Here is an 11,739-nt window from a genome sequence, read left to right as displayed (position 1 = left end):
ACACTTACAGCAGAGATACAAATACATATGTACAAATGCAATGAACAATGTTATAACTCATATTTATATCCAGGTTATTTCATTTCATTCAGTACATGGAAGACTTAGACATCTGAACAATCATCAAGACAGAAGTGGCTGTAGTGTCAATTATTTTGAAATCTGCTTAGAGTTCAGGGTCTTCTTGCACATTATCAGCAACACATCTTCAACACATATCAACAAATCATCAACCCAATGAAATACAACGCCCCCCCAAATATCTATCTGATTACAAGAAATAATTTGAGGCAGAGGAAGGTGGAGGATTATCCAGTCTGAGCCCTTTATGAAATCAAAAAATTTGGAGATTTTGAAAGCATTTATGTCCACTTATAGTTAAGACACAACAAGACAATTTATAGATAAGAAAAATATAAAATCTTATTAACACTGGAGATTTTGCAGTTGCAGGTCCGTAAACAATAAGTCACTGAGACGAGGAGAAGGGGGAGAGAAAAAAAATTACAGTAATGTGGAATGTTGTTTCAGAGATAACCTGCACTGTCCCCCCCCAGTGGTTTAAGATATAACGACCAAAAGCATAAATAAGAATTCTCCCTCAACCTGCAACCCACTTCTTTAAAAGCACTAAAAGCTGCTGTACTTGTATTTCAGCATAATACATAAATATACACAACAGCTTCACAACAATGAGATCTTATTAAGACAAGATTTTTATTGGGACGTAAATGCTTTTCTTGTTTATAGCAGTCCAGTTTCAGCGGCGCCAGTCAGGGAGTGGAGTCAAGTCTTCCAGTATCAAAATGAGCTGAAGAGGAGAAGAGAACAAACACAATTGAAGAGTGATTGAACATTTATGTTCAGATTGAAAATTCTTCAGAGCACCAGTTAAATACTCACTGAGCTAGTCTTCAGCAGCCGTACTGCCTTTAACTGGATCTTTGACCCTCATCTGTGACATGGAGACACGTTATTTAGAAGGGTAGAAAACCAGATTAGTGCACTAAAGAAAGTGATGTGAAATACTGCTCAGCTCCCAGTTCTTGTTTTAGAAAGATCCTTCTTCACATTGACCCAAAATACTTTGATCTTATTACAGGCAAACACATAAACAGTGTTTGGGGCCGTTTCTGCTTTTATAACAACTGTTTTCAAGCAGAAACAAAGGGAGCAGCACCATTGCAGCACATTGGAGCAGTGAGATCAAACTTTAAATTCTTCACTGCATATTGCAACTCACTGTTACGAGTCACCAAGAATTGATAACATGAGCAGTTGAACTGTTAATTTCATCAGATCATTGATTTTACTGACAAAGACAACACAAACATGCTGCTGTAACACACCACAGTGAGCTCTGTTTTCATGAACTAAAATTCAGATATTAAAACTGCCTTTTTTTTCTACATAAGAGATCTCAATAAATGTGAAGGGCAACAAAGAAATACTGCTCCACCCTCCAGCAGGTCTAATATACAGTCCTCAGTCACCTCATCAAGCTCCTTCTGCGTTTCCTCCTCCATACGTCGTATGTCATCCATCGTCAGATCAATCCATTTGTCTAACCAGCAGAACACCTGTCTGTGGAATTTGGTGAACAAACGCTTCTCTTGCTGAACAGAGGGGACGTGTGAAAGACAGTCAGGACACACTGGAATTTATTGTTTTTTGTGCAGAAATATGTGCATTAGGTTATATTTATTCTGCACTTTTTATTTCATACCTTCTGAATGAAGTTTTCTACTTTGTTCTGCAGTCCAAACCACTTAAAGTTAACAGTGACTAGCTTGTAGGCACACATGTGTGGACAGTCACTTTTGTTTGGTAGCTCCTTCTGAAAACACACAGAGGTACACACAACATAAATACACAAAGTCTCCAGACCTGTAAACACAGTCAATTCAGAGCTTTAATGAAGTGAGCCACAGTGAAGAGAAGGAGGGAGCGTACCTTCCAGTCAGGTCCCAGAGGCCCTCTGCCCGTCTTCTCCGACCTAACCTTGGCTGGATCCTCATCTTCTTTGTAATCCTAAAAATGAATACAAGCAATACAATGTAGCTTGTAACAGGCCACATTCATCATTTATAATATTAACACTAGAACCAAGGGGGTCATTTCAACACTTGCCATTATAAAATCCAGTAACTCTTAAATTAAACCGCCCATCATCTCATATTTCCTGACTTTCCTTAAACATTAGCTCATTTGTTAAATACTGCATTTTGGAGTATGTGGGATCAAAAGGACAAGAAAAAACAAAACAAAACAAAAACACACACACACACACCACTTGTAGCTTCTGGCCAGTATCAGCAACTCCAACCTGACCGAGTCCTTTTATCTTTTTCTTTGTTGTTATTGTGTTTCTTGCTGCTGTTACAACCAAATGTCCCCTTGTGGGACAATTAAAGGATTATTCTATTCTATTCTAGAACCACCGACATCATTTTGACCCCAAAGAAATGAATTGAATGTGTTACTGCAAAACACCAGGGTTTTTTTTAAGCAACACTATTGTTTACACACATTCTGACATGAAGGCTAATATCGCATGAGCCAGAGCTAGCTAGAGCTGATTGATAAATAAATATATAGAGGACTGTAGCTAGAAAAAAAGATTAGTAATGACTGGCGGGGTGGTGAGTGTAACTGAACATGTGGACAACCGTGCTGGTTGTTGGCTGTTCTTAGCAGCGGGGGACCTGTAGCTAAACTGAGCTGACAGTCCAGAGTGTAGAGAATTCATCCAAAAGAATGAAGAGAAAAGAGCACAGCAGCCACACAGGTTTCAGCCCTGGCCGCAGAGCTGAGTAGGTGAAGTTGCAGATGACGCGGAGCAGTGTGGATGCAGCACGTTTGGTGATCGTGGGCAGATGTGGATAAGGTGAGTAATTTAGACCATTTTATTTGTACATTTTTTTCCTTTATGCATTTCTTACATTTTGGAGACCACTATTAGGAGAGTTTTAAAATGTAGACAATCACCTGTTCATGTTTCACAGCGAGTTGGGTTTTTTGGGGGGGTTTTTTGGTTTTCTTAAACAGTCTCTCTTTTAGCGCAAATAATACCACATTACTAAAAATTTATTTTTTAATGAAATAATCTAGATAATTGATAAAACACCCCAGAAATGATCTTAAATACCACTTTTGTCAAATCTTACTTAAAATGTGATGAAAAACTAACAAATTAACTAACATCAAATGTCCTATGCTGGGAGTTCTGGTTTTATGTGTATGGCACAACAGCACAAATGTTTATTCTTTACCTTTAAGACATATAAACAATATACAAACCTAAGAGTGACTAAAATATGACTCCCAGGATATATTATTTCGATTTATTTACTGACTTTTTTCCCCCTTCAATGAAGACATTAAAATGTACTTGCAAGTGCAGGAGTAAGACAAATGGCTGACCCATTTTTTACAAGTGACCTTCAGCACAAATCAAGTTCAGCATCTCTCATAAAGCGTAACAAACAGTAAACTGATGTACTCAATGTTTAAGAAAACAGGTGTGCTAACTCAACCATCACAGGTTCAAAATAAATAAAATGATCACACCTAAAGACGGTTTGTTTTTTTCAAATCACATACCTTTGAATCTATTTGTCTTTTGTCAGCAATGTCAATGTAAACAACTTCAACATCCTTCCATGTGTCTGGATCTAGTCCATGCACCTGCAGACAAGGGGAAAAAAAAAAAAAAAAATTATTATTATATATATATATATATATATATATATATATATATATATATATATATATATATATATATATATATATATATATATATATATATATATATATATATATATATATATATATATATATATATATATATATATATATATATAAAAAAAATATCTCTATCTTCATATTTGGTTGGTTGCCTGACAGGGAACAGGTCAGACTTAAAATGAAAAGCTGCATAATAATGACCTATTGGTTAATGACAAACATAACTGCTGCCCCTTAATTCAAAGATATAAAACTGCAGCAGTGCTTTAGCTGTCTTTTCCATAAATATGAAGATTGATGAGTAATCAATATGCAGGTATGACACAATCAAGATAAAGTTACACATGCATATGCACAAAACCTTGTGTTTACTTTGACCCTTGCATACTAGTAAACGGTAGTTGTTGCTGCTGCAACATAATAGCTGCATCAGTGAGCTCCTGGTGGTGCGTGGCTATATTTTGAGGTGTTGGACAGATGCATAACACGCCAAAGGTTGTGCCTTCTTGTCACGTTCTGTTGCACCACAGCAGTGTTATAATGAGATGATCAAGTCTTTGAGCAGTGTATACTTTCAATTTAAGATATGCTGCCCTGCTCCACATCTGTGTGCAGATGTCCTTGGACACCATCTGCTGACACACCGGGAGCATGCTCAGAAGTCCTTACAGTCACACAGATTGGGTCCTCCTACGATTTCAATTATTAACTTTGACTTCTGGTGCGATTTTAAATCCAGGAATTTCACAATGTGCATTGCAATATTTTGAACTTGAATACCTCATTTATCAAGATCCAATGTCATTTTGAAAACATATGGTAGATCAAGTCAAACTAAGTGGTCAAGTACTGTGTGCACTTACATTCTCCTGATCCCCCATATCAGGCTTGTGCCACGTCTCGATCTTGATCATGAAATTGTCTTTCATGTATTCATTCTGTAAGAATGAGTGAGACACGATCAGGTTAACTAACACTAAGGGCAATGCAGTTCCTGTGAAGTTTAAATTGAACTTTTATCCGAACCATCAAAAGAAAATAATACATACTGTGAGGACTGCAGCAGAAACAAAGTGGACCAAGTTGGGAAGATAATGCAGAGAGGGAAAGATTTCAGATAAGTCAGATTTTAAACTTCAGTTTTTTGTGTAATTTCACACAAACGCATTTCTGGTGTCTCGCCTCACACATGTGAGGTGAGACATTGTAAGCATGACCATCAGTGAGTGTGTGTGTGTGTGTGTGTATTAGGACTCACTGGTTCGACAGTATGGATATGCATTCCAGGCCTTCTCGTGAACAGTCAGAGAACCTTTTGGAGCAATTTTAGCGATGAAACCTGACACTTTACTGCAGAGAGAAACAGGCAAATGTTAATGTAGCCACATAAAACTGTAATATAATAAGACACAGATTATCATCAAGCAGTTTCTTTACATCCCACTCTGCTTTCTGGAAAAACATTTTTATTACAGAGCAACAGAGATGGGAATCATTCTCATCTCTGTTAAGCTGAGCAAAAAGCAGGTGAGGTCAAAGTTGTGGTCTCCACAGGGCCAAGTTTTTCCAGTGCTCTCTGCAAAATGATTTCATTTGCAATTAGGGGAAATAGTAAGAATAATCAGTGTTTTTACAACTTTTTGTGTAGTATTTCAACCGCTTTCAATATACTACAGCGTGTTTGAAGCTGAGCTGCGCTGCTTACGTCTGCAGGTGGTAGATCTTGTGGGTGTACTGTCCCTTCTCTCCATCTTTTTCATAGGGCTCGTTCTTCAGCACCTCCACACCGTCCCCTCCACCCGTCTCATTCTTACTGGCCTCTGCTACTGTGTAGAGCTGACCCACTTGGTACTGGAAGGACAAAAGTAGAAAGGAGGATTGAAACTACAATTAACTATGTGAAAGATCATCATTTGTGATAAAATCTGTCTCTATTGACCAAGAGTTTCCAAGTGTGCAGACAGCACGTCATGTCAAGAGTGATGGTGACGAGCATTGCCTGAGGTTCTGAGGGAGAACATCCATCAGACAGGATAAACTGTGCTTTGTGCTAGTGTGCCAGCGCTGGCACATTCAGAAGCTTTTGGCTATATAAACACATCTTCACTCACCACCTACACTGTCTGCTTCCCTGTAACTCACTTTCCAAAGATGAAAATCAAGCTGAGACACTGTAGGAGATACAGTGTAAGGGTCTCTCTGCTGAGAGACCCAAACATTCCAGTGGTGAATGAAACGATGTTATATGGGAGATCAGCCAAACGTAAATCCAGGCAAGGTTTATGATTTTTAGTTCAATGCGTCAAAAGAAAAACAGACAGGAGAGCATTTAAAAGGCAGGTTAAAAAACCTCTCTTTAAAAAGCCTGTCATGACCTGAGTTAACCATTTATGTAAAATGAGCCCGAGTTAACCATTTTCCAATATGTCCCTACACACAGACTTCAGCAGTGTAAAGCATTTCCATGACTTGTTCTTCCCCGCATCTTCCCTCCCCTAACGTTTCCTGAGTCAGGCAAAAGTGTGTGACTCACTTCACTGGTGGTGTCAGCCACACACCGTACACACACGTCACCCAGAGCTGTAAAACCTGGTTCCAGAGGAACCAGACAAACAAATGACTGCTATTTTTTTATGATTGGCTCTTCTTACTCTTTGTGGATTTCGGTTAAAGTTGCCACGTGTACTGCCTCCTGTAGTTTAGCTGGACAAGTACAATCTAGCCCTGCCCTCCACTCCTTAAACCAAAGAAGTTGGTGACCCATTTTTCTTGCTGTGGATGCTCAGTTTTGATGCCGTGAATAGAAACTCAGGAATGTGGTTTGCCATGTGTAACCAGTGTGCCTCGTCATTGCCGCTGATGTCTTACAGTCTTTCAGAAGCAGTCAGGGGGCAGGAACCATGTGTAGGTGCAGACAACAATCACTACTGGAAAACATGTTTGGGCAAAGAGCTCAAACTGTTAGTCAGGGGAAAAAGTGAACCTGCCAGCTTGCATCATACGATCTCCAAACAAAAACAAGGTGCAGAATGTGACTGAACGGTTTACTGGTTTAATGAGAGCAGGAATCACTGGATTAAAGTCTTACTCGGCATTCATTTAAGAGGACAACTGTTAGAATGACTCAAATGGTTGCTCGTTGAAACACCTTAGCATACCACACCTTCAGAATTTGCTATGCTGTGCTTTGACATTTAAGTTTTGTAATAGGATTAGAAATTCAAATGAAAAAAAGAATTGAATAAGCAATTTCATGTTTTATAAGAATCTGATTGTAAACGTATTTTTCAGTCTTTCTGAAAGTATATTCCAGAGTTTCCATTTTCTTTTTAGGACCACATTAAGCATCCTCATCACAAGTATGTCGCTATTGCTCAAAGCGATTCAGGATTGCATCAAAAAATATCAGCAAACTGAACGGGTCTGTGGCTATGAGACCAAACACAAGTCCTACTCCAGGTTCAGCACATCAGTGCAGAGCTGGTCTGTTGTGTTGCCACACCAACAGTCTTCACTCACACCCCTCACAACTTGCAAATCTGCTTCCCTGAGACTCGGAGTAGACACAGTGGAGGAGATTGGGTTTTTGTTTTATATCCCTGAATGTTACAATCACACCTTGCACTGTGGAGTGAAACGACACGCCACTGGTCTTTCAGCTTTTTTAAAAAAAAAAAAAAAAAAAAAAAGGAAATAGAGATTACCAATCACAAATTGTCAAACTATACCTGCCAGCATTTCAACTCAATATAATTAATTACCGTTTATGTTTATATTAAACATAGACAACAAAAAAGAGGAAATATTAATTAGTATTCCCACTGCACAACTGTAGTTTCTAACCTGTAACCCACCCAACATTACTTCTAAACACTACAGCTGTCTCACATTGACTGCACAAATAAATGAACTACACAAAATAGAGCAGCCCCCTCCCCATACAGTCACACACAGTCACACACAGTCACACCTCAACCAAGGCAATTGAGGATTAAACCTGCAAACTTTCACACTGAATCGGATCACCGAGCAAGCCGGTTGCATAGCTGTGATTATGTTGCTTAGTGAAATACTGGCTTCTGCTCTCTGTAAAGCAAAAGAAAAACTGTTGTATGGAACGTGAGGATTAAGAGGTAGAATGAGCCAGGGAAATAAAGGTTTCATAACGTGAAAATCTGTAAGGTAAATGTCTAAAGTTACAGAAGCTGCTCTCTTGAAGGTTTGGGGCCATCCGCTGCTAAGGCAAATTAAACACAGCTTAATGAATCCTGGACCTGGCATGTAGTACAGACCAACTACAAGAGCACAATATGCTAGTGAAACCGCTTAGATTTAATAAAGTCCATGCATTACTAAATAAAATTTGCTGATCAACAGGCTTGAAATTTGTAAAAGTACTTTATCTGGGAAAAATGAAGACTAGGTACTGTCACAGCAATGACAACCGTCACTAGAGAAAAGAGACAGTAGTGAATCGGTGAAGGGCATAAAACAGTTTCACAGAGCTGTCAAATGTTGCTTAAAATAGCCATTTCAAAAAGAAAGAAATAATGCACTAACTGTGTGAATCAATGACAAGGGTATAAGGAGCCAGCAAGTGGAAGATGCCGATGGTTACAGTGTCCATCACTGATGGTATTAAAGTAAATGAGTAAGTCCTTACCTCCTCCACTGAAACAGGCAGAACAACTCGGCTGTAAGAGAAAGAACACATCGCAGTCAGAAACCTCTGCCCAAATCTGCAAATCATTTTACATCTAACACCAGCTGCCCATTCACATGATGCCAGCTTATTGATGAACTGATCAAAAACTGCTTCCAGACTAGGTGGCAACATCCACGGCTGAATATTGAGGCAGGAAGAGGACCAAAAGTTCCTCTAATAAATGCAGATTCCACAAACTTCCATGTAAAGTTGCAGAGATGAAATCAGCGCATTTACCAACTGCTAGAAGAAGCAGCTTTAGCCTCAATGCTCATCTGCTCTTCATAACACTTTACCACTTGAATTTGGTTAAGATGGGAATTAGTGTCACTTTGGCAGATCCGCCAACAACAGCAGCTCTGGCAGGTCACTGCACCCAGGCCTCGCCTCAGTGCGTTTGTGGTCAGGATATCTTCTGAGAACGGACTGGACCTCTTGACCGTGTTTCTGATGCTTTTTGGAGCACATAATGACCTGATAAATACTATTACTCTGGTTTGCTTCAGTATTTTTAATAGTCTGGTACTGCACTAATTAGTGAATATTGGTGTCTGCATTTTGCACAGATTCCAGAGACTGGATATAAAAGATGGAAATTACCATTGGGACGTCCCCTTTGGTTTCTATATCAATTGTTCTTGCTTTGCCTGCAGCCACTGTCAGCAAGTGGCCAGCATTAGAGGCTTTAGTGATGAGCTACTTGTTAACGATAGCATGTATCCACAAACAGGCTGTCAGTTAAACATTTTAATAATCAATACAAATTATGTGCATTTATCTTGTTGGATGCATTTTAGTTTTTGTTGTATTATTATCTAAATTACTTTAATTCAACAGCAACCAGGACAATATTTAATTATTGTAATTATTTTTTAATTTACATTTGCTCTGTCCCGTATTCAGTAAGTGAAAATAAAATAAACAAAAAATAATAATTTTACATTTGCTGAGTTTGCCCTAAAATAGAGGTTTTAATAAATAAATTCATAGAAGTTACCTTCTACCACAATATTTGGTGAACTCTCCTATAGAATCAGTGTTAGATTCTTCAAGTGCCACACCTCTGATGTCATCATGTTGGCTACACCCATCTTTTCTATACAGTCTTTGTCCACCAATTTGGTTTTTTTTTGTTGGTTTTTTTTGGGTGGTGTTGGCTATTTCTACACCTTTAGGAGCGGCTTACTGGAATACTTGTGGCACGTTCCTTTAACTGGGAGCTACGGAACTGATATAATTTCCAGAGTACCCAGAACCTGGAGGCGCAGCCATAAAGATAGCAAATATCACATACAATGCTCCCTCTTCCAGAGGCTCCAGCTTGTTCAGACCCTGCACAACAACATCATGATTTATAGGAATGAATCATTATCACTAGGAAGTAACACGGCAGTCAGTTCTCTGCAACCACAGGAACCTAGAAATGAGGAAGCGGAAATTATGAAGCTTTAATCAAGACCGCTGCAGAACCCAAACAAACAATGCAGACGCTTTTAGAGGAAACTCTACGTGTGTGCGCATGTGCTCTGCGTGCGTAGCCTCCTCTCCTATGTCATAACACAATCCCCACCTGCTTTAGCCTGAGTATTTGCAGGCATGAAGGTGACAGAACATGAGGTTACGTTTCTGTGACCATAAACTGAAAGAAAAAGCAGCACTGGGCAATCCTCTTTAACGCCTGAGCCTCTTATTGTACTTTGCACTGTGGTCAAATGACAGCCATGTCAGAGGTGTCAGCCAGCCATGATTGGCACATGACACTATCGCGGTAAAAGCACCCGGCAGCTGATTCTTCCCATTTGAGGCACATGTGATAAACTGGCATTATGAGCTCCTGATCTTGTTAAACGTTCTCAAACTCCTCCCCAATTCTTATGGTTTTCCTGACAAGTTCGAGGCTAAGCAAGTATGAATTACTATATTTTACATTTACAACATCTCGTTGAAATGTTACACTTCGGTTTATATTACATACTGTAATAAACTCTAAGTCAAAGAAAGTTAAACTTTTCGAGTTTTCTCGCGGTACTCCTTCCTACTAATCTGAAGTGTGATGTCAGCAGTGGATTTACCTCTGCTGACAGCGCCTAGCCTAACCTAAAGTTTGACGGTGTCCGGAGTTCTGCCGTTTGAAACTTTACACCCTGTGACTAAATCATTTCCTGAGTGGTCCTTTATTTCTGTCATCCTGCTAACGACTCAGTAACACTTTAAACTGCTAAAAGCTCAGCTGACTTCAAAGAGCAAACAAATACATTCATCCTGCTGTAATGGTCCATATTTCAACACAAACGCGTCCCGGCTCGCTCCTTTGTCGGGTGGAAGGCGACAAAGTTCAGATACTCACAACTCTTTAATCAGCATGTCGGTCGTGTCCGTACAAAATGCTGCATACGAGATAGAAAACTTCTTCTCTAACTGTGACAGGAGCACTTCATTCACTGCCTGCCGCTGGGGTTCACTCCGGGAAACTCCGGCTTTCCTTCCTGTGTGTGAGCGAAGGGGCGCGGCGGGAAGGAAGGAGGCGGCACACACCTTTAGCTCAGGTGCCTCCGTGTGACGTTCACGTGCAGTCGTGAAACCTTCGACCAGTCTTTAAGTGAACGTTTAAGTTGCCTTTTCTTGTTATCACTTTCCTTTAAATATCTTCTCACAGTGTCATTTATTTAGTTTATTCTCGCAGCCAACACACCGCATCGTTTATAGCCTGAGCTAATCTGCAATGACCCTAGTTGGGGCCTTTAAAACACACATTAAACACACATTAAAACACAAAAATCAAACACAACAAAAACAGAGACTGCAGTATAATATAACATCATAGCAAAACAGCAGCTTATTCATGTCTGTATGACTGGTTCATTTTTAATAAGTGTTTCAGTTTAATGTTAAAAATGCTCAACTCCTGAAGGCAAAGAACAGAAATGAAAATTTCCATTGAGGCGCCTTTCAATTTCCAGTGGATGCTCCACACTATACTGAACACAGAGCTCTCCAAGGAACCACAAGGTCACTGAGCATTATGTAAACAGAGATTAGATTAGTGAATGTGACAAAACTGTCAACATCTAACACGTTTACTTTCTTACGCACTTTGCAGCGGTGCACGCTTATAGGTTGAATGTCTGTTGTTGTAACTATTCTGCTACTGTCAATGCTTCTGTTCCAGTATCAAAACCAGTCAAATAATAATTTGTAAAATAATGGGGTAGGTATCAGTTTAATAGCTCTGGTGGGAAGCAGAAACCACAAAACGGACGTTTTCACACACTTTAAAGCTCATCTTT

General features: G+C 39.4%; 1 protein-coding gene across 1 annotated transcript; it reads right to left on the bottom strand.

Moving 5' to 3' along the window:
* Window positions 1-46: 46 nt before the first annotated feature.
* Window positions 47-10,959, bottom strand: LOC146653493 (phosphatidylinositol transfer protein alpha isoform-like). Its single transcript, XM_085381073.1, has 12 exons — window positions 10,800-10,959; window positions 8,411-8,441; window positions 5,453-5,598; window positions 5,006-5,097; window positions 4,797-4,804; window positions 4,611-4,685; window positions 3,604-3,687; window positions 1,954-2,031; window positions 1,727-1,837; window positions 1,494-1,616; window positions 904-955; window positions 47-811 (listed from the first exon to the last, which is right to left on the bottom strand). The coding sequence occupies exons 1-11, from the start codon at window positions 10,814-10,816 to the stop codon at window positions 908-910; spliced, it is 813 nt and encodes a 270-aa protein (XP_085237199.1). The 5' UTR covers window positions 10,817-10,959; the 3' UTR covers window positions 47-811; window positions 904-907.
* Window positions 10,960-11,739: the final 780 nt, after the last annotated feature.

Source organism: Rhamphochromis longiceps, linkage group LG14 (genome assembly GCF_057381845.1).
Source record: "Rhamphochromis longiceps isolate RC_006_pf linkage group LG14, R_longiceps_female_GT1.1, whole genome shotgun sequence".
Lineage (NCBI taxonomy): Eukaryota > Metazoa > Chordata > Actinopteri > Cichliformes > Cichlidae > Rhamphochromis > Rhamphochromis longiceps.
Note: the sequence above shows the minus strand (reverse complement) of the source record. Positions and strands in the feature narration are given on the sequence as shown.